The sequence below is a fragment of the Danio rerio genome, chromosome 7 (assembly GCF_049306965.1).
Source record: "Danio rerio strain Tuebingen ecotype United States chromosome 7, GRCz12tu, whole genome shotgun sequence".
NCBI classification, from domain to species: Eukaryota; Metazoa; Chordata; class Actinopteri; order Cypriniformes; family Danionidae; genus Danio; species Danio rerio.
The window spans coordinates 3,153,409-3,176,731 of NC_133182.1; the positions used below are offsets into that span (position 1 = coordinate 3,153,409).

At 39.0% G+C, this 23,323-nt stretch overlaps 1 protein-coding gene across 14 annotated transcripts in view; it reads left to right on the forward strand.

The window, feature by feature from the left end:
- si:ch211-285c6.2 overlaps positions 1 to 18,755 on the forward strand; it is a 96,792-nt gene extending 78,037 nt beyond the window's left edge. Inside the window, exons 1-12 of one of the 14 annotated variants that reach the window (XM_073907854.1) lie at positions 4,041 to 4,127; positions 4,278 to 4,372; positions 6,975 to 7,056; positions 8,602 to 8,736; positions 8,847 to 8,916; positions 9,028 to 9,131; positions 10,341 to 10,424; positions 12,508 to 12,560; positions 12,655 to 12,741; positions 12,830 to 12,884; positions 16,140 to 16,328; positions 17,648 to 18,755. In XM_073907854.1, the coding sequence (XP_073763955.1) occupies positions 8,614 to 8,736; positions 8,847 to 8,916; positions 9,028 to 9,131; positions 10,341 to 10,424; positions 12,508 to 12,560; positions 12,655 to 12,741; positions 12,830 to 12,884; positions 16,140 to 16,328; positions 17,648 to 18,622 (1,740 nt within the window). In that variant the 5' untranslated portion in view covers positions 4,041 to 4,127; positions 4,278 to 4,372; positions 6,975 to 7,056; positions 8,602 to 8,613 and the 3' untranslated portion in view covers positions 18,623 to 18,755. Of the gene's footprint in view, positions 1 to 3,879; positions 4,373 to 6,974; positions 7,057 to 8,601; positions 8,737 to 8,846; positions 8,917 to 9,027; positions 9,132 to 10,340; positions 10,425 to 12,507; positions 12,561 to 12,654; positions 12,742 to 12,829; positions 12,885 to 16,139; positions 16,329 to 17,647 lie in introns of those variants that run through there. The other 13 variants (XM_073907859.1, XM_073907860.1, XM_073907865.1 and 10 more) reach the window with 13 other exon arrangements.
- Positions 18,756 to 23,323: the final 4,568 nt, after the last annotated feature.

Consider the following 23,323-nt stretch of genomic DNA (forward strand, 5'->3'; position numbering starts at 1 on the left):
GATCTCTGAATATCCAAATGCATGTGTTTTTTTTCTCCGTGTTCACACGGTCATAGGACTTCTCCGATTAGTGTCACATATGAGCAAAATTCGGTCACATTTAGCTGGCAGTGTAAACGGGGCCTTATAGATGAATGAGGATTCTAGATGCAGCGCTGCCTGAGGGATCGGAGATCATGGTTATTCAGCTTAGGCTTTTGCTCTTGTCCTTTACACACTGAAATTCCCAACCCGGGCTCATTGTAGAAACGTAGCCCCGCGGACATTTCTGCGGACCGCAAGATACGTCCTGGGAGGTACATATTCGAGCGGGTTTTGTTTTCGTGGATCCACAGGAGCACGCGCCGTTCGCACCCGCTCTGTTCTCGCATGAAAAGCCGCCGCATCGGCCGACCCGACCGCCCTCCTCTTCCTCCTCCTTCCCTAAACCCAAGCGACGGTTTGCAAAAGCCGTCCAGAAAAAAAAAAGCAAAAGCCCTCATCTTCGATTTCAACCGCGTTTTCGGATCACGCCACATTCTCGCCCTTATTTTTCGTATTCTGTTTTTCATCTTACCTGATTTCTGGAACCGCTGTTCCCCCGACTCGATCCCGGTCGTCGTCCTCGCGGCCAGCTCCTCCTCCTCCGGGGCCTCCGCTCCGCCAACGCAACACTTTGAGCTAAGCGGACAAACTGGTTGTATCGGGAAAGCTTTCCACTCGGAGGCGAGCCGTCGGCCGGTGAGCGCGAAGAGGAGGAGCGGAGTGGAGCGGCGCCCCACCGCCCCGTAGCGTTCGCTCGAAAAAAACTAAATGCGGCCGTACATACCTCCGGCCACGTAAATCGCGGCTTCCAGAAACGTCCGCGGGGCTACGTTTCCAGAATGAGCTTGTCCTCCAGATTCCTTGAACCTTTAATGATGATCTGTACTGTTGAAGGTGAAATATCTAAATGTCTTCCTATCTTTCTTTGAGGAACAATGTTTCAATCATTTTCTCATGTATTTGTTGTCAAACTGGCAATCCTCTGCCCATTTTTGCTCTTAAAGGACTAGACCTTACTTGGGTGCTGCTTTTTTTCCAAATCATAATTAAAATCATCTGTTGACATCACCTGTCTCGAATCGCATCATTATTTTGTCTGGAATGTGTTGCAGATCTGAATGATAGGAAAGTAAGTATATTCACAAATAAAATAAAGTTGAAAAGACACAACGTCAAATATTTTGTGTTCAAGTTGTCAAGTAAATTTGGAAATCACTACTTTCTTTTTTATGTGTTGTGTTGTGCATTTGTGTGTCTTTCTTTTACTTTACTTAATCCTTACTTTTAATTTTGTATTCAATGTCAAATCTTTTGCTGAAATTAATCATGGTTTCTAAGTTTTCTTTATATTGTTGCACTATGTGTTCTTTGTTGTGGAGTTGTTAGTTTGAACAACTTGAGGTAAATGCTACATGCATTGGCTTTTGCTCTGGTAGTGTGTGTGTGACAAATTGGTTGTATGTAGTTTAATATAGTCAAGCATCCTTGAGCCCTGAAAAGGCAGCATTTTAATTAATCATTAATAATACTGTGTAAAGATATTTTGACATTTTGGCTGTCAATTGTGTTTCATTGGCGAAATTCCCACAGAACACGTAGCATAAGAAAAATGAAACCAAAGACAGTCAATAGAAAAATTAAGAGATCCTGGTTTACATCCTGATCATATGATGATCAAACATTGAGTGTTTAATTTCGTGAGAAGTACCTGCAGCTCAATCAACAAAGCACTACACAAACAAAACTTCTGTTCACAAGCAACAAGAAATAAACTGATAAAATGTCCAACTTTTACATAATCATAACACCTTTTAACTTATTTTTTGACATTTAAAATGTCCACTAAAATACTGTTGAAGAAAATAAAATAGAAGACATTTTGAAATAAAAAAAAAATGTACAGTATTATTTTAATCAGTTTTTTATCAATATCAGACCCTGGAAACTGTTGCAGAATTTAAGAATCTTATATAATCTATGTCAGTGGTTCTCAAACTTTTTTCACCAAGTACTTCCAGAATGACAAGTATTGAAATACAGTACCGTTGTAGGCATAATTAAGCAGCGACAGCACAGTTTAAAAAAATAAATATATACACACATACACATATATATATACAAAACACATTCAGGGCATGTCAGAATCCACTTTTGCTAATATAAGGACGGAAAAATCTGCTTTGCGCCATGATCAAAAAGGGTTGATCTTATTTTCTTAACGAGTTATTGGTGTGTTTTGAGAATAAACCAGAGTCAGAGTCAATCAGACTCTGAGTCTCATCTCCCATTCCCTTTAAGTGTCAGTTGCTCACGCCATGATGCATTTACTATTTACATGACAAAGTAAGTGTAAGTGGAAAAACTGAGCATTTCACTAGCAAGAAAACAGCTAAACAGAGCATTTGCAGCGCGAAAATGAGAGATAAATTATTAACATTCACTTTCGCTCTCGTGGATGAGGAAACCTTGTACGCACAGACATCAATTAGCCTATAAATAATTAATTTTGTTTGTTAAAAATAAACATTTACTACATTTCAAATCTACATTTAGATTAGATTTAGGCAAATGTGTTTGTATGTAGCTTTGATGTGATTTATTGTAGTGCATGTAGTATCACATATCACAGATAAATCAGATCTGTCCATAAAATTTTGCTAAAAAGCAAAGCCTTTACAAGACCTTTAGATTCTCCCCTTGAGTTGAAAAAAAATGCAGTAAAGCTGCGAACACACTGGACTTTTCTTCCCATAGACTCCCATTCATACGCACGCGAATGTGTTAGACTGGAACCGCAGGGTCATGCGTTAAGTTTCGCAGGTTGCTGCAGTGCAAAGTTCAAGCTTGTTAAACTGTCCTGTGAAATCGCATCACTTGACTGCATCAGACCAATCGAGGATCAAAACACGACCTCTCTGGACAGAAATTTAAAACATGGAGCAATGGCTCGCTTTTTTTAATGACTATTAATCTTGACAGAATTTTGCATTATCAAACTCTAGTATGACCACAGCTTAAGCCAGAGACAATAGCACAATGTCCAAATAAAAAGTGCTCTTCATCAGCCAATGACAACCCAAGCTCATTCTGAAAACGTAGTCCCGCTGACGTTTCTGGAGACAGCGGAATACGTCCCGGGAGGTACGTACGGCTGCATTTATTCTTTTCAAGCGAACGCTGCAGGACGGTGTGACGCTATTTCCTTTCACGCTTGCCGGCCGACCGCTTAACTCCTTGTGGAGGGCTTTCCCGCTGCAACCCGTTTGTCCACTCAGCTCATCGTGTACGTCGCCACGCTCGAGATGTAGAGAGGAGTTGACCACAGCGACCGGTTTCGAGTCGGGTGAAGAGCAGTTCCAGCAATCAGACAAAAACAGAATCCCAAAAATTAAGTGAATGAGTTTCGTAACAGTGAGAACGTGGTGAAATCCGAAAACGCGGTAAAAAAAAAAAAAAAAAACTGGGCTTTTATTTTTTGGATGGCTTTTGTAAACGGTTGCTCGGGTTTAGGGAAGCGAGCGGGCGGGTCAGCCGATTGGCCGGTCGCGCAGTCAATCATCCGGTCAGTCGGACAGTGGCCTCTGGTGGGTTCACGCGAGAACAAAACGGGCGTGAACCGCACTCGCGAGAAGCGTCTGAGGTGTGAAAAAGCGCACAACAGCGGCCTCTCGCAGATTCGCAAAATCGAAAACTTCAGCCGCGGGACTACGTTTCCACAATGAGCCTGGGTTGGGCAATGAGCATGTCACCAAACAAACTTGACTTGAGAGAAAACCAGAGTAGTGAAAAACATAAAACGGAACCGACTGAATACCCAGCAAATCTGGCTAAAGTGTGCTGATTAAATCAGCTGATCCATGCATATTCTGCTAGAGCAAAAGCTAAACAGACACACCTATCCTCGCAGACCCCAACAAACACTCATGATACATAACATTCAGAAATAATACACAGAAATAAAACTGTGAGAGACACACCAGAGCAGGTGTATTACCTTTAGAGTCTATGCACACATCTTGCACACAGCAATTCCTGTCTAACCTGTTCTGGAGAACGACAAAGACAGAAGGAATGAGGAAGAGGATTGAAGTGAGGTACTGAAAGTGAGCTGTCGGTGTGCTTTAAATGAGGTAGAGCTCTTTATCTTTAATTTGGAGATCTGCAAATATTTTAACACTAAATCAAATGGCCTGTTTCTGTTCATTTTTATGTTTAATTTAGTGTCTGTGTTGCTGTAAGTTTCTCCGTTTCAGTGTATAGATTATAATGTTTACAGGACTTTAAGTTTCATCACATCGTTTATTAAGATGTAAAACTATCAAGACCCTCAATCAAGACTACAGGTAAGGTGGATCCATGTTAATAGGATACAAATGCGCATTTGTACAGTTTGCAGCAAGTTGTAGTAAGTTGTATCTGAATAAGCCAGCGTAAGTGAAACTGAAACCAGACATGGTGTTTACAATTAAGTTGATTGAACAAAAACAACAAAGTTGTCGCTATAAAACCTCAAGAACTGTTTCTCAGCTAATTTAAAATAATTAGCTTGAACAAGCAGTAACAATATATTGATTGTAATGTGTTTGTTGCTTTGATGTGATTTATTATAGTGTGTCGTATCATTGTATCTGCTTAATGCTGAACACTGATCTGTTCATACAATTTGGCTAAAAGCAAAGCCTTTACAAAACCTATAAACAAAATTATACATATAAACATGAGTGCTCAACAAAAGTTTGAAGTAGAAAAATGCTGATTATTAGACTTTTCTTTGACGCTCACTGTTGCTGATGGCCAACGTTAGAATCTGTTAGTGTTTCAGATATTATTGACATTTCTTCACTGAGTTGTTTGACTGTAGCATTTGACTAATAGCATTTCTTTTTTTTATCTTAGTATGTCAGACGATTTTTTACAACATTGTGCATTAATAAATCAGTTTATATGTAAATTGTTATCTAGGAGTTAGTTTGTGTTTGGGCAGTGTTAAATTCTTAAAAAGGGAAGATTTCACAAAATAAAAAAAGTAAAATAACCAGTGGGGCAGTGGGTTGCATAATCGCCTCACAGCAAGTAGGTCACAGGTTCGAGCCTCGGCTGGGTCAGTTGGCATTTCTGTGTGGAGTTTGCATGTTTTACCCGTGTTTGCGTGGGTGCTCCAGTTTCCCCCACAGTCCAAAAACATGTGGTATAGATGAATTGGGTGAGTTAAATTGTCCGTAGTTCATGAGTGTGAATGAGTGTGTTTGGATAATGGGTTGCAGCTGGAAGGACATCCACTGCGTAAAACATATGCTGGATAAGTTGGCGGTTCATTCCGCTGTGGCAACCCCAGAATAATAATCGGACTAACCCCAGATTACTAAAGGGACTAAGAAAATGAATCAATTAATAATCTTCCTTACTCATAATCTGAAATGTGTGCAGTAACAGGCCTCAAAACACAAGCAAATTTTCAAACACAAAAAGATTTTCTGCCTCACTTGAGTCAAAGCTCTGAAGACTATTGTTAACATAGAAATATTTATCTACTGAGTGTCTTCTGACTCACTGGGATCAAGGTCATGTTTATGTAGGGTGAATGCACACACCTTAGTCTTATATTGTGTAGATCTGAGTGTATTCAATGCAGGTGAGTGGGCTTGACAAACCACCAGTAGAGTACACTCTTTGCTCTCCTTATGCACCAATCACTTTATTAGACACACTTCTATGTTTTCTCTCTGTGTGTGTGTGTGTGTGTGTGTGTGTGTGTGTGTGTGTGTGTGTGTGTGTGTTTGTATAGCTAATATTTATTTGAACTATTTTTCATATTTTGTTTCATTTACTATAACTATAACATATTTCTATCTAAAATTGTCTATTTTGTATTACATGTATTTCATAATTTAGATTCTTATTGACAATTTTTTTGCTAGTTTTTTTTTAAGGTTACAGGCTGTGGTATAAGCAGTTTTGATTAAGGCATAAGTAACAGGTGGATTATTTTTATTTGTGCATCTTTCAAATAGAGCTTTTTCAATGCTAGAGCTAATGTTAGCATTTCTAAATAAACAGTGACTGGTTATTTTGTGTACATGTACATATTTACAGAGCCCCTATTATGGGTTTTTGAGAATGACCTTCCATGTAGTGTGTAACACAGCTCTAAGTGAAGTAAAATATCCAGCTGAGGCCTAAATCTGTAAGTGGACAGTGTTTAAAACTATTGATTCATCTATAAAAGAGTTGACTCATAATGGTTCAAATGAATCGTCTTGATAACGAGTCCTTAGCCGTTTCGGTGTGACGTCAATATGAAACTTAAGCTCCACCCAGTTGTTGCACATGCAAACTCGGGAAAATTTAAACCTGTGGCCCCGCCCACAAACACTGTAGCAAAAAAAAAAAAATGAGGAAGACACGCATTGTATTCAGAAAAGAATTAGACAAGTCTATTGATGTGTGGGACTTTGTCAAAGCTCGACAGGAACTTTATCAGTACATGGATCAGTGGATCCAGGATCAGTGAGATGTCGGAACTACTATGAGTGTTTCGGGTGGCCGTACCAAAGTGCTAAGAACTTGGTGGGGAGATGTTGTCTAATGTTATGCTATTTTTAGATAAATATCCAATACACTTTGGAAAGAAGTCCTAGTTCTCCTCGTTCTGTATGTCCTGATCAGGATTATTTGCTGATTATAAATAGAGCATAGCAGTTTCTTTTTCTCTCCAACATCACTAACTAAACAAACTGAGCTTCAGAGATAAACACAGATCTTCATCTTTCTGAGAGTTGTGTGGAGGTGAATTTAGGTGACAGTGACAAAGTCAATTAATAAATTCAGTTTCATTTTCATTTGCATATTTACACAACTTTTATATTTCCATCCAGGTTCAAAATTTAACAGTGATGTGTAAATTAAAGGCAGTTATTGTAATAATAAGCCAGACTCTCTGACTCTTACAGGCATGTGCTTCATGTGAAAACATCACATGAATAAAACATCTCACACGTCTCCTGTGAAGTGGAATTATCAGACGTTTCTCAGGTGAAAAGCTTTTCTTTCCATTTGTCTTCCACATGGTGAGATTAATTAATAGTAAAAAAATGACTTAATGTCCCCCATGTGAAATAAATACTATAGTATTTTATATTAATAAGTGTTATTAACTATAGCAAAGTGTAGCATACTGAAAATATATTAGAATATTTACATTAACTCTGTGTTAATGAATGCTATAGCATACTGTATTATTAACTAGTGAACCTAAAACACTGTAGTGTACTTTACCTAGTATACTACCTAGTGTACTAGTTTTGGGAACACTTTATGTTGAAGGGTTTATTTGAGTATTAGTAGACTGTTTGCTTAATATCTGCTGATTCTGCTCCTTCAACAGACATTTAACTGACTATAATAAACTTTACAAGTACATGTCAACTTACACTAACCCTAACCTAACAGTCTACTTATAATTTAATGAGAATTAGTCGCAATGTAACTTATATTCAACAAACAGACCATCAAAATAAAGTGTGACCTTAGTTTTTACTATGGTAAACTGTGGTGTATTGTAGTCTAATATACCCTATAGTCCTACAGAATCTAGGATCACCACAGGGGAATGAACAATCAACTACTATGGCATGTATTTTACGCAGGGAATACAACAATAAACAAATGTAAATCAGCATAAATAAACTGTTGTAGAACAGGTAAAATTACTAAAGGAACCAATTGCTGACTTTATAAAACTTAAATTAGAAATCCACGTGAAAACAAACAAAACGTAATTCTCGAAAAACACAAAGCAAAACTCTAAAAATATTTGAACTGGCATGAAACAAAAAAGAGGGGCAGGAGTGACATAATAGAGAAGCAAAACAAAGGCAAATGAGAACACCTGAAATCCATATACAATTAAAGGAACATGGGACGTGGAGGTTCAACCAAATAAATAAAGTCTATTTGCAGTGTCCTCTAGCCTCGTAAATAGGTACTACTAAATCTAGGGTTGTGACAGTAAATAAATAAACTGGCTACACCAGAGCCGGATTCACCAAGGCCCCGTGAGGAGGAGGAGAAGGTTGAGGTTTTTTTTTTTTTTTTTTTTTTTTTTTAATGAAGAAAATAATAATCTTTTATAATTTAAAAATAAAAATGAATTTTTAAGATATCTGTGTGCTGCTGTGCATCCCTGTGTGTGTAATTTGTAAATTTTGAAAAAAAAAAAAAAAAAACTTTAGAGAAGCTTTTTGTTAGTCAATGGTGTGGTCTATTTCATTTGCCTCAAAACACTAACATGCCAACAATGTGCCTTAACACACTATTTTTTTTTACACCAGCACACCTATGGTGCATACATGCATTTGCAATTTAAACAAGATGTGAAAAGGATACATGTGTTAGCTAAACTTTTTGAAAAACACTTGTGTCGTGCCTGACGCAATATTTTGACAGATGTATGATAGGTTCCCATGTGTTTACATGCAATTACAATACTATTTTTCATGTGGGATGAACAATTGGTCTCCACACATACATGTACCAAATACACACACATGTAAAGCTCTCTCCAACTTTACCTGACAGAAGAACTCTAACATGGGCAACAAACAGTCAACCTCAAACCCTGGCTACACATTAGTAAAGAGTAACGATGAGAAGATCCTGGCGAAAAATGAAAGTGGTGATCAGTTTGCGGTTAAAAAGCTCAGAGCTGGACAGGTGAGGGATGAATTTGCAAACTGGACATGGAGTTACATTATGCAAACCAGAAGTGTACTTTTATTGTAAAGAAATAAACTCTGATATACTTTATGTCTGTCTGTGTTCAGGAAAAGGATGTGAACTTTCTGCTGCATCTTAATCATCCACACATCGTCCATCACAAGGAGATCATCAGAGGTACCAAAACATTCATACTATTTTAATATGTTTTAGGTCAGCTGTAGACATTTGCACACAGTTTGATTGTGTTAATGATGTAAAATACAGTAATGGATGAATCCTCTTTAGATGGTGACTGTATATATCTAGTACTGGACTACTTTGAGGCTGAAGATCTCGCTGAGAAAATAAAACACAAAACACAGACAGCAGGACAATTTTCTGAGAAAGAGGTACAGAATGGTTGTAAAATTGAAAATATTTAAAGGTAGGTAACGTTCATCCACCCATGGCAGTCCTAGTGCACTATAAGGGGCAGTTCACGCAGAATGTGTTTTTCCTTTGCATTGTGCATTTGACAGATGTGTGACCGTTGTGCTCACTTCTGTCCAGGTTAAAGGACCCATGATCCCCAGTTAACCATACATACAGTTGAAGTCAGAATTATTCGCCCCTTATTTATTTTTTTTTCCCCAATTTTTTTTTTTAACGGAGAGCATATTTCTTTAACACATTTCTACATATAATAGTTTTAATAACTCATTTCTAATAACTAATTTATTTTATTTTTGCCATGATGACAGTAAATAATATTAGACTAAATATTCTTCAAGACACTTCTATACAGCTTAAAGTGACATTTAAAGGCTTAACTAGGGTAATTAGGGTAACTAGGCAAATTATTGTATAGCGATGATTTGTTCTGTAGACTATCGAAAACAAAAATAGCTTAAAGGGGCTAATAATATTGACCTTAAAATGGTTCATAAAGAAATAAAAACTGCTTTTATTCTGGCCAAAATAAAATGGGGATTAATAATTCTGACTTCAACTGTATATGGAGATTTAATCTCTTATTAAAGCATTTTCATCATAAAGTAAGAAAATTAAACATTTTAAAGATAAAATTATCTGCAAAGGAGTGCAAGAATCGCACAAGGATTTTATTTTTATTTTTTAAGTCTATTACAAAGAGAACCGAACGCACAAGTTACACTGGTTGCTTTGTGTGAGGAAAGAGGAGGTTGCAAGTTTTTTAACACTTGCATCAAATCACATTCATTATTTACTCGTTCTGTTTTCCATTCAGGCCACTGACAATATTATTTACTACCCAAGCCTCTCTTACACAGGCCATACTTATCATCAAGCCCTACTTTTCAGAGGACTACCATTTAGATAGATAGATAGATAGATAGATAGATAGATAGATAGATAGATAGATAGATAGATAGATAGATAGATGATAGATAGATAGATAGATAGATAGATAGATAGATAGATAGATGATAGATAGATAGATAGATAGATAGATAGATAGATAGATAGATAGATAGATAGATAGATAGATAGATAGATAGATAGATAGATACTTTATCTGTATGTTTCCTGATGCTGAAGTTGCATGTCAGAAACTAAATTCACATTTCATCTATTTTCAGATTTTGGACTGGACTGTGCAGATCTGTATGGCTTTAAAATACCTGCATGATCAACAGATCCTACATAAAGACCTGCAGCCCAAAGTACAAAACAAACTCAGTTCATGCTTCTTGCCTTTCAATACTAATTCTAACAGTGAAATGGTCATGAAAAATCCTTCTACACAACCAAATAAAACAATATTAAAACATATCTAAAAAAAAAAAAAATTATATATATATATATATATATATATATATATATATATATATATGAAGAGTTCAGATGCAAAAGCTGCTAAACGCCATTTCCGCCAAAACTGAAATAATGGCATTGAGTGAATGCTTTAGGAACAAAGTACACAATCAACAAATAGATTTGCTTCAAATAATCTAAATCGCAGCGTCAGCACATTCAGAAATAATTTTGTTGGCAAAAACAGCTAAACGCCACCTGCCTTTGACAGCAAAAAGCCGCTATATCCCGAGAACCAATCAGAATCGAATCATGTTTTCAATGTAACAGTGCGCTGATACGCCGGCTTTATGAGGAGACTGCTTTATTCTGCTTTCGATTTTAAGACGGAGTTTGATGAACTGGATGAGGCTGTCGGACTGTTAGTGAATGGCAAATGAAAATGTCCCTTACCTCAAAACTCTGTGCATTATAAGGAAAAGAAAATAAACTGTACTGTCGGAAGTGTAGCATGCATTCATAGCATTTGTTTGTGCAGCGACGCTACTTTGAATTAGTCTGATTTACTATAGCTACATTAAACAGCAACTCCATTTCACTTTACATTCTAAAATGACTCTAAAATGTACTGCAGAGAATTTTACATCCAGTAGAAAGAGAGATGATGTAGCAGAATGACTGTGACCTATCCAGGCTACTAACAATACAGTATATTATTGGCAACGTGAATGCACAAGACAATGCAGGAAAAGATAAGAGCCAGAATCACAACTGATCTAAGTCTGTTAAAAGTATGGTAGAGGTAAAGTAATTATCTGGTAATATTCAATTCAATATCTGTTAATATCTGTGAATAGCTTGGCTGTATTCATATTAGACACAACAGGCCTATATGTAAACTCCAATGCCATGATAAAATGCAGATGTTTTTTTTTTATTATTATTGTTGGCATTATTTCTATCACTTTAAATTCAAGTGATTTACAACACAAAACTGTCATGCACAAAGTGAGCATGATAAACAGCTTCCACAATATAATGCCCGTGCTCCGATTTCCTCTGTGGACAAAACTGATTGTGAGCTCTCAAATACACGCTGCTCATGTGCAAATTTTCTCACGCTCTCTAAAAATATGCACTGCTCACTCACAGATTCTCTTGCGTGCTCTCAGTACACTGCTCGCTCAGTGAGATTATATGCAGACTCACAATTTGTCTTGCATTCCCTCTAAGCAAAATTGTTTCTACTTTATAATAAATGTTCTCAACTCACAGCAATAAAACTTTAAAATGAGTGCATTTGTTTGTATTCAGTACTTTATTATTATTATTGTTTTCCAATTTCCATATCTGCAATTCCTGTATTTTGGCATTTTTTTGCAGTCCACTTAGAATCCAACATGGAAATCAATGTTTTCTTTATTGGCATTGATTGTTTAAAATTCAAATGGCATTAACAGGCCTGTGTTTTGATTTCTGTAATAAATATGGCTGTCAAGCAGGATCTTGATGGTTTATTGTGGGTATGTTGTTTACATAAATAAATCTGTGTTACAAGTTAAACAAAAATTCAAATAAACAATTATATTATGGATTTAAATAGTTTTTGTCTTGCGTTTACATTAATTTTACATTTGAATCAACAAAATTACAAGTTTCAGTCTTTTAAATGTGATTAATCGCGATTCATTTTTAAAAAAAGTGTGATTAATTAGTTATTTTTTTAAATCGATTAAAAGCACTAATATAAATACACACACACACACACACACACACACACACATATATATATATATATATATATATATATATATATATATATATATATATATATATATATATATGGGATCAAGTGCTGATGAAAGTTATCTGTCATAATCAAAATCGTTTTCCTGAAGTATTCTTTCAGATTTTGTCACATAAGAATTGAAGTGGTTTTGTAATCCTCTACATTCCCAGTATTTATCAAATGTGTGTGTTTTCTTATGGCAGAGCTTATTATTCACTGCATGTGGGACCATTCGTTTGGGAGAGTTTGATAAAAAGTACTGAAATCCAGATTCTGTTATCTTTAGTTCAAACTATAATTTATCTTTTCCACATGATGAACCTGCTATATCATGTATTTCTTTCTATCAGGTTCACTGATGCACCAACAGCAGAATCTGAATCTCTTGCAAATGTTGCACCTGAGATATTAAGTGGCAAATCTTATAATAAGAAAAGGTAATAAACTAGATCCCGTTGTTTAACTGATGTATATTTTTTTATTCCAATCAAAAATTTTTTTATAAATGTTTATTTTCCTTTGCAGTGAAATCTGGAGGTTGGGATGTGTTATAAATGAGATGTGCACACTAAGGAGGGCTGTAAGATTTATTTATTTATTTTTTATTTTATGTTTGTTATTTATATAAGAACTATACCCGTCAGCTAAGGTGCAACCACAGTGATGAAGGAACATAGCATGAAAACATCCACTATGTGGAAATATATGGACAACGCCAGAGTGGTTAAACCTTGCCACTTTTTTTTATAAGTTTGCCAGGCTCCAGCGTGAGTGCACCATCATCACCAAAGAAGCAGCCCTCCAACGTGTCCCCAGGCCCTAACTTACCTTTACATACATTTACATTTAGTCATTTAGCAGACGCTTTTATCCAAAGCGACTTACAAATGAGGACAAGGAAGCAATTTACACAACTATAAGAGCAACAATGAAGAAGTGCTGTAGGCAAGTTTCAGGTGTGTAAAGTATAAGAAGCAAAGCATTAGTAAAGTTTTTTTTTTTTTTTTTTTTTTTTTTTGAGTACAGTTAGCGGTGGAGCCAGAGAGGCAATTGCAGATTAGGAAGGAGAGCACGAGAGTTTGGGAAAGTGAATTCTTCCCTCTTTGGGATGGAACCACGAGGCGACGTTCATTCACAGGGCGCAAGTTTCTGGAGGGCACATAAATCTGACATACAAAACAATTAATGGTATACAACAATATGTTGGCAAAGCATACCTATCCCGAAGTGGCAGGACGGTGCGGAAGCCAGTTGCTACCCAGATGGGGAGACCTGGTGGCAGAAGACATATGGGCTTATCTCTGGCAAGGGGGAGTACACATATGAGAGATGGTTAGCGGGGAGAGAAGACATGAGCTCGCATGAGAAGAGGGGACTACACAGTGGCTGAGTGAAAGATATGGGATCACACCACCACTGAGTCAGGTGGGGAACTCAGTTGAGCAGAGTAAGAAAAGCGCATGCATCTCTGTGTTAGAGAGAAAGGCACAGAAAGGTTTTTTTTTTTAACCCAAACTGAGTTTCCTTATTCACTGGGGTTATTCAGCACACCTGAGGAAACTGGTGCCACTCAAAGATCATAAAATCTCCCAAATGTGTTAGGTGTCACCCAGCCCAAAGCTCTACAGACGTCTGTTAGAAAGGTGCTGCGTGCTAATGCCCAATAGAAGGTGACACTCCTTGTAGAGTGCACTGTCACCCCCGGGGGACGCGGCTCACCCTGGCACTGATAAGCGAGAATGATGGCATCCACTATCCACTGGGTCAAACTCCGTTTGGATATGCCACTTCTCTTCTGTCGACCACCATAACTGACAAAGAGCTGCTCAGAAGATCTGCAATTTTGAGTGCGGTGCACATAAAAATTGCAGAGCATGAAAAGGACACCGCAAAGATAGGGCTGGGTCTGCCTCCTCCATGGGCAGCACTTGCAGGTTCACTACCTGGTCTCTAAAGGGTGAGGCAGGAACCTTGTGCACATATCCAGGCCGGGGTCTCAGAATAACGTGAAAGTAGGTTGGCCTAAACTGTAGGCACAAATCACTGGCCGAAAATGCCTCCAGGTCCCAGACCCTCTTGAATGATGCCAACGCAACCAGCAGAGCTGTCTTCAGGGACAGAAATCTCAAGGATACTGAGTTAAGTGATTTGAACAAATCTCTCTGCAAATCCGTGCTCCATCTATCTGGGTGCAGGAGTCAAATGGTGCCCTATCCCTGGGAGAGAAGGTTCTTCCTCAAAAGGATCTGCCAGGGAGGGGCAGTCGCAAGGAGAGAGAGTTCTGATATCCAGGTCCAGTTGGGCCAGAGAGGTACAAATTACAAGACCTGCTCCTCGTCCTTTCTAACCTTGCACAGTGTCTGTGCGAGTAGGCTCACTGAGGAAAATACGCATTTGTGCATGACCTGGGGTCAGCTATGGGCCAGTGCATTGGTGCAGAAGGGGAGTAAAACCACTGGCAATGGGTGGACTTGAAAGATGCAAATAGGTTGACCTTGACTTCTCAGAAGTGCGTTTATATCAACTGAACAGAACCAGGGTGGAGCCTTTATTCTCCCAGCTGTCTAAGCTGCCATGAGAGCAAATAGACTTCATGATTGAACTTGCGGGTATGTTGTATGACATGCACCAATTTTTGCCGCATATGACTCCAGAGAACCAGACGGCGAGTGAGCTGAGACATGCAGCGATGCATGCGGGTGAAATACACCCCCATCGCCATGCTGTTCTCCACCCAGTGTGTGCCTGCGTGCCATGTGCATCTGGGGACCCGAACATAAAGCCAATCCTGAATCTATCTCATATGGAGCAATCTGAGTGCCGTGATCGCAGCTATGGATACCATATGCCCCAGGAGACTCTGGAATAATTTCAGTGGGACCACAGTTTTCCTGTCAAACTATCTTAGACAGGTTAGCATCAGCTCTTCACGCTCTCAGGAGAGGCATGCCCTCATGTAATTCAAGTTCATGTACCGGCTCGATTGCATCCTTCGCCAGGAGGACAGCAATCTACTTGCGCAAGACAGGGGCGGACACAGGGTTGAAACTGATAAATAGAAACCTGTGAACTTGAGGGTCCGTTTAGTGAACTGAATCTCATAGCTAAGTCTGACTGTGAGTGACATCATTCGGGACAATCGCTGATGCACCAGCGGTGGGGCAGCACGAGATGGAAGCGCTCATCTCGGGAGGTGTTGCAAAGAGCACTGATTCTGCGAGCTGGAAGGCCTTGTGTCCAATGCTGGCAGTGTTCGGGCTGTCACACCTGGAGAAAAAAAAAGGCACTGCTCTTTTATTAAAGCCAGCAGCCTGGTTTTGTAATGATATAGATGTCCCCGGTCGTCTACCGAGGAATGAGCAAGCCTACTCTTCTCAAAGTTGCCCGTCTCAGCAACGATTTGTGGTCCATTTACCGGACTTAGAAACACCCTGGGGCAGGGTCGCTGGTCGTCTGCGAGGTTTTCGATGCTGCCACTTGTGGAGCGGGCTGGGGGGCAGAGCAGGTCAGAGCAGGTCTTGGAGTTGCAGACAGGCATCTTTGGTGAGGAGCAATCCCCTCGTGCAGCTGGGCCAACACATGCACCTGATGGTAGCACTGGTACGTCCCCATAGCATGCAAGACGGAAGCAGCCTGGCCCGCAGCAGTGTAGGTTCTGACCCCGAGGGATGCAGACAACCTACAATCTTTGGACAGGAGACAAGGCTGACCAGCAATTAATACCGAGTTTTTTGTTTTAACTCATAGTGAGATCCATGGTTGTTTGTTTGTTTTGCAAGAATTCACAAGTCATTGTTTTAAAGTCCTACAAACTGCGTATTTTCATTCATTCTAGTTTTCATCAAGAAACTCAGATGAGATTGTTAAAAAGATACGCAGAAGCTCCTATGAACATCTTCCTGAGAACTTCTCTGAGGATCTGCATGAGCTGATAAAAGACACCCTTCAGGTTAGGCCAGCGGACCGTCCGTCTGTCAGTGAGATCCTAAAGAGGCCTTTTATCATCAAACACCTTAACAAAATGGTAAATCTGATTACTAATGTTTAGATCAGTGGTTCTCAATCCTAGTATTCACAACCCACCGCTCTGCATATTCTGCATATCTCGCTTGTTTAACACATCTAATTTAGAAAGCAGGAGAGCTAGAAGAACCCTTGTTTATGTTCCCTACATAGTGTTCCCTATTCTGCTCACTATCTGCTTGAACTTGTAGGATACTTCATTACAAAAAAAAAACACAGTTTGCAGTGGAAGCAGAAGTGTGAAGAGTTATGTAAACATAATCATGAGATGTGCATAGTCACATCTTTACCACTTTGAATTGAATATGTTTCTTTCAAACTGAATCATGGCAGAATAACCTGTGATGATGACGACTTTGGACATTTATGTTTGTGTGACCCCACCGGTCCTACGCCACCCAACCTGCTCCAAGCTGGTATCGAACGGGCAACCTTCCGCAAGGGAGTCGGGTTGGGTGGCGTAGGACCGGCGGGGTTACATTGGTGCCGTGACCTGGATGGGAGTGAGGTTTAGGGGGGTGAGTGTGACAGAGGCCAGCTAGTAAGTGCTGTGCAGATAAACCTCACTCCTCTGACCTCTAAAGGTGCTCTCGCGACAGACGCTAGAGGCCATGGTCTTAAGCCTCCTTGGTAGAGCAACCAACTCCCATGCGGAAGGTCGCCGGTTCGATTTCAGCTCGGAGCGGGTTGGGTGGTGTAGGACCGGCGGTCTTACAGTTGAATGAAAAAAAAAACCTGTTTAGCGGTAAAAGAATCATGAAATGTGCAGAGCGCTGATTTAGGTTATGAAGTACAAAATTATGGTGATGTTGTGGCGCAGTGGGTAGCATGTTCGTCTCACAGAAAAGAACGTTGCTGGTTCAACCCTCGGCTGGGTCAGTTCGCATTTCTGTTTGGGTTCCTTCAGGTGCTCCGTTTTCCCCACAAGCCCAAAGACATGTGGTACAGGTGAATTGAGTATGTTAAAATTGACCATTGTGTGTGTGTGTGTGTGTGTGTGTGTGTGTGTGTGTGTGTGTGTGTGTGTTTGTGTGAGAATGAATGTGCATGGATGTTTCCCAGTGATGGGTTGCAGCTGAAAGGACATCTGCTGCGTAAAACATTTGCTGGATAAGTTGGCGGTTTATTCCACTGTGGCAACCCCAGATTAATAAAGGGACTGAGTCGAAAAGAAAATTAATGAATGAATAAATGAATGAGTACAAAATTATTATTATTAAAATCATTATTATTGTTTTTAAACGAGAGGATACATTTTTAGACACTAGCACTGATTTTACCAAATGCATGTTAATTTTATATTTTTATTTTTTTTTTCAGAGCAAACAAACTATAGAAGAGCTTAATAAAAGTCTAGATGAACTGAGAACACTGGCTAATGACTTAGAAAAGATCCACTTCAACACAACAGTCGGCAGTCTTGCAGGAGGAGTGATAGGACTGGTTGGAGGTATATTATCTGTGGTGGGACTTATTTTGACTCCATTCACACTCGGAGCATCTCTGATAGTGACAGGAGTGGGAGTCGGCGTAGCAACTGCTGGTGGAGTAACAGCTGGAGTGAGCAATGTGACAAAGATAGTTAATCAGCGTTCAAACCGACAAAATGTCAAAATGCTAATAACAATGATACAAGAAAAAATTACGTCCACAAGCTGCTGCATCCAAAACATCCAGATAGCAGTTGGCACCAAACTAAAAGAGTTTCCTGAAAGCGATCAACCACAGTCAAATGCACAGTCTGAAAACAGTGATAAACAGACTTTGGCAAGTGGAGCTCGACTTGGACGAGGACTGGCAGGAATCTCAGAGCTTGCCCGTTTAGTTGAAGTCGCATCAGTTGGGAAAGTTGCAGCTCAGACTGCAAGAGTTGCTCGTGTAGCTGAAGTGGCTACTGGAGTTTTATCTGGACTGTTCATAGCTGTTGACGTCTTCTTTATTGCTCTCGACGCCAAAGAAATTCACGACCTCCGCCAAGATACAGCTTCAAGTGAGACTCAACAAGAACCAGAAAATGCAGCATCAAATAGAGGTCAAAGCCCAGAGACAACTAATGACACGTCTGAACAGAGCAAGACAAAGAATCTGACAAACACAAAGAAAAAAGAGCAAGAGCTGCGGACTGAGATTATGAAATTTGTGAAAACAATAAGGGAGACAGAGAAAGAGCTGAGCAACATTCTTGATGAATTAAGAGAAGAGCTGCAAGAACTACAACCAAAAATACCAAACTCATATGATGATGATGATGAGCTGATGATGATGATGAACAGGAGTCGCCTGTCCTTTCAGTAAAGGGTTACCATGTATCTTGGGCTTTTAGCTTCCCGTAGATCACATTTACTGCATAATACTAGCAATGCCAATATTGTGAGTTTGTTGTCCCGGAAAGCAAGAACTATTAAAATGTGTACTTTCACTCCCTCACTATCTTTTGGCTTAGTCCCTAATTTATCAGGGGTTGCCACAGCGTAATGAACGGCCAACTACTCTGGCATGTGTTTACACAGTAAATGCCCTTCCAGCTACAATCCAGCATCATACTGGGTAACATCCTACACTCTCACATTTACACACACACTCACACGCTACAGCCAATTAAGTTCATCCAATTTACCTATAGCACATAATTTGGGACTGTGGGGGAAACCAGAACACCCGGAGGAAACCAACGCCAACACAGGGATAACATGCAAACTCCACACACAAATGTCAACCGCCCAGTTGAGACTCAAACCTGTGACCTTGCTGTGGGGCAACAGTTCTATGTGAATATAAATGTCTTTCGAGATGAAAGTAGTTGCTAGTCACCAGTTCTCAGGGCAAAACATTTCAAAAAGAAACAAAGCATTTCTATTGCTGTACGTCCAATATCTCAGTGATTTTATGTGAGAGGGGAAATTTTGCTCATTTCACTTATAATATAATGTTATTATTTATTTATGTTTCAATAAATAGCAAAAACAGAGAAGAATATATATATATATCGTTTGGGGTTATTTCAATATAGGTGCTAAATTGGTACTTTTAAAACGGTACTGGTGGCAAAAGGATGCCTGAACCGCCACAAAATTATGGTGGATGACTCTAAAAAAAAAAAAAAAAATTGACAAAATTGTTTAAAAAATCCTTTTAATTGAACAATATAATTACTGTTTAAAGTAAACATCAGTTCATATTTTATATATTTAAATAGCATTAATTTTTTTCCTTTGATCATTTGTTGGTTAGCATGAATTCAAGATTAGCATCATGACATTACATTCGTTTATTACTATCCTGTGGAAAGGCTGTCATCAAAATACTGAACTCCTTTTTTTTCTAGGGTTGGGGCTTGTGACTATGTTTACATGGTTATCAGTAATCAAATAATTTGCTTTAATCTGAATAAATCAATAATATGATTAAGGCGTTTAAATTAGCTGCTTTTTGAATGTTCCTTTCATGATCCCGTCTTACATGTTATAGTACATAGATCGATTACTGTCATTGCTTAACGACGATATTCATGTTTCCTCCAGAGTTTATGTAATTTCAGGTGTTTAATTGTGATTTTTAGACAGTTTTACTTTCATTCAGGAATATTTCATTCATGCCCCCATGACAAACAGGTATTTAATGCAAGCATTAAGTAAGGACTGGCTCTTTTAATGGAATCTGATACCGCACATTAAATAAAAATAAACCTTATATTTTGCAAAGCAGTCGACTGTGGTCCTTTAAGGTAATCTTTAGTATTGACTTAATCATATTAAAATCGGTGCATTGGTGTCCATGTACGTACTCATTAAAAGTGCCAGAAGATGTTGCAAGCTTTTAGAGATGGTGCATTCTTCTGTCTTCAAGGTGATTCAATGAGCCCTCAAATGTGTCATTAAGTTTGACGTGTTTCCCCCTTACACAGAACTTTTGTAAAACGTCTTATTGTGTCAGAATCCTTGCTTGTAAAATATGCTTTTGATGAACGCGATCATGCGTGTTGATCTGAATAGAATTGCTCTCTCTCACCGAATGTGCTGCACTGCTTGCTAAGCAACAAGGATAAACGTCTGACATCACCTGTCCGTATTCCTCATTGTTTTTTTAGAATTAAATGTTTAGAGATGGTGTGACAATGCGTACCTATATATGCCTTTAATGCACCCCTGGATGCTTCTTACGTCCTTGTCACAGCATCAGTGGCACCAAAATTATTCATATGCTGATTCGGTCCAATACATACTGGTTACAATGGTACCGGTGCTAAAGGTAACTAATGTAAAAAATAAATCCGTAAAATTTACGGTAAAAAAACAGCAGCTGTGGTTGCCAGTATTTTACCGTTAAAAATACGGCACAAGCTGTAATAGTAATTTCTCATTTTTACAGTAAACTACTGTATTTCATTAATTTATAGATGTTATATGTCTATATGTTGAATTAGCAAAATCTACACATCTTTCGTTACACAGTTACACACATTAACAGCCATTTTCTGGTGGAGATGAGAAAGATAGATAGTGAACCAACGCTCATCACAAACAACTTTTCCCACAAGCAGAAATATATATCGGTGTATAGAAGATGCTCATTTTCATTCTCACAGCTACTAAACACCAGTATGGTAACACGCATAAAATTAAAGTCAAGAAATAAACATTGTTTATCAACATTAGATGTACCATAAATCTCTAATGTACATAGCAGATGAGGAAACAACTAAAAAGATCCATAGTAATGTCAAAAAAAAGCATATAAAGTGATGTGCCATGCAGGGAATTCTGGGAAAGTCAGGTTACGGTTATTCAGCGTATATATTAAGGAAACATACCGTTAACCAGGTTACGGATTTTTACTGTAGCATTTTTACAGTTTCTTTACCGTTGAAATCACGGCCATTTTTTACAGGTGGACATAGATTCATTTTTTTAAAAATCTAGATTAATCTCGTAATTGATGAAGAATAAAACGTCCCATTTGAATTCTACTGAAGGCATTCATTATATGTGTGCTAACCAAATAATAAGTCTTTGAGAACGGGTTTCTCAAGCCAGGTGTCGCATTAGACCAGGGGCTTATCTCCTGATTCCAAAATGCATCACAAACTGCTTGAGAAACTGTTCTGATATGATAATTGGTAATGAAAATAAATGATGTTCAATAAGATGTGCTTGTGCTTACTAACTGTTTATTCAGTTAAACATCAATTTTGAGCTGTAGGCCTATATAAGCTCCAAACAGTGATACTTGCTTTTGATGTATATACATACAGAAAATGCTTAAACAGTACTCTGATTAAGAGTCACCATGTAAACAGCCATTTTTGATTACCTTGATCCGACTCAAGTCATAACTGAACTGAACTGAACAAAAATTAAATTAGGACATGTGGAGTGCAGATATTAGTGGCATTACTGAAGTAAACACAGCAATCAAACTATTTCCATCATGTAGGACTTTCAACATATTTTCCGACAAGATACACACAGGTGGCTGTCAGTAAAGGACCACACACACACACACACACATCCCGACACACAAGTTTTTTTGTCTTTCCATTAGCAGTGCGTTATTAAATTCTATAACATTTCATTGTTCGGATTTAAAGAGTTGATTGAGAGAGAGAGAGAGAGAGAGAGAGAGAGAGAGAGAGAGAGAGAGAGAATGATTTTTCCTTTTAAAGTCTAACTGCTATTAGGGAAACAGCATTTTTGTTAATTGTCAATATTGTAAGTAAGATAAATGATTAATTGCAAAATAAAAATGTACATTGTAGGATCATAAAAAATTGCTAAAAAAGCTGTTTTAAACACAATTCAGATAAAATTTTTGATTAAACCTTTTTGCATTTAAGTGATGATAAAACACATCATAAAGCACATGAAGACAGAATAAAATACTTTTTGTGTTTAAAAGCAGAGACTCTGTTCATTCATTCATTCATTCATTCATTCACTTTCAACTGCTTTTTTGGGGCTGGTTTGCAAAAGCAACAGTCTTAGGAGAGAACTCCAGACTTCCCTCTCCCCAGTCAGCTCCTCCAGCTCCTCCTGGGGGATCCCAAGGCATTCCCAGGCCAGCCAAGAGACAAAGTCTCTCCAGCGTCCTCTCTGAGGCTTCCTCCTGGTGCGACATGCCTGGTACACCTCCCAAGGTAGGCGTCCAAAACAGATGCTTGAGCCACCTCAGCTTACTTCTCAGGATGTGGAGAAGCAGCAGCTCTACTCCGAGCTCCTCTTGGATGACAGAGCTCCTCGATTTAAACTCGTATGGCCGCATGTATCCAAGATTTTGAACTTTCGGTCAAGACCCAAAGCTTGAAATTATATATTATATGAGCATAGCTCATGATCATAGGTGAGAGTAGGAACGTAGATTGACCGGTAAATCGAGAGCTTTGCCTTTCAGCTCAGCTCCTTCTTCACCACACCGGACAGGTACATCAACCACATTACTGATGCCGCTGCACTAATCCGTCTGTCACTCTCATGTTCCATCCTTCCCTCACTCATGAACAAAACCCAGAGACACTTGAACTCGTCCACCTGGGATAAGGGCTTCCCCCAACCTGCAGATGGCAAACCACCGTTTCCGGCCTTGGACTTGGAGGTGTTGATTCTGATGCCAGCCGTGAAACTCTCGGCAGCAAACCACCTCAGTGCATGCTGCAGTTCAATGTTTAAAGAAAACCAACAGAACAACATTGTCTGTGAAGAACAGAGATGAAATCCTGTGGTCCCCGAACAGGACCCCCTCCAGCCCAATGCTTTGAAATTCGGTCCATAAAAATCATGAACAAAATTGGTGACAAAGGGCAGCCTTGCTGGAGTCCAACTTGCTCTGAAAACAAGTCTGACTTATTGTCGGCAATGCGAACCAAACTCCTACTTTGTTCATACAGGGACGAGACGACCCTTAACAGAGCGCCTCTGACTTTATAGTCCCAGAGCACCCTACACAAAGTGCCATGAGAGACATGATCGAATGCCTTCTCCAAATCCACAAAACACATGTGGA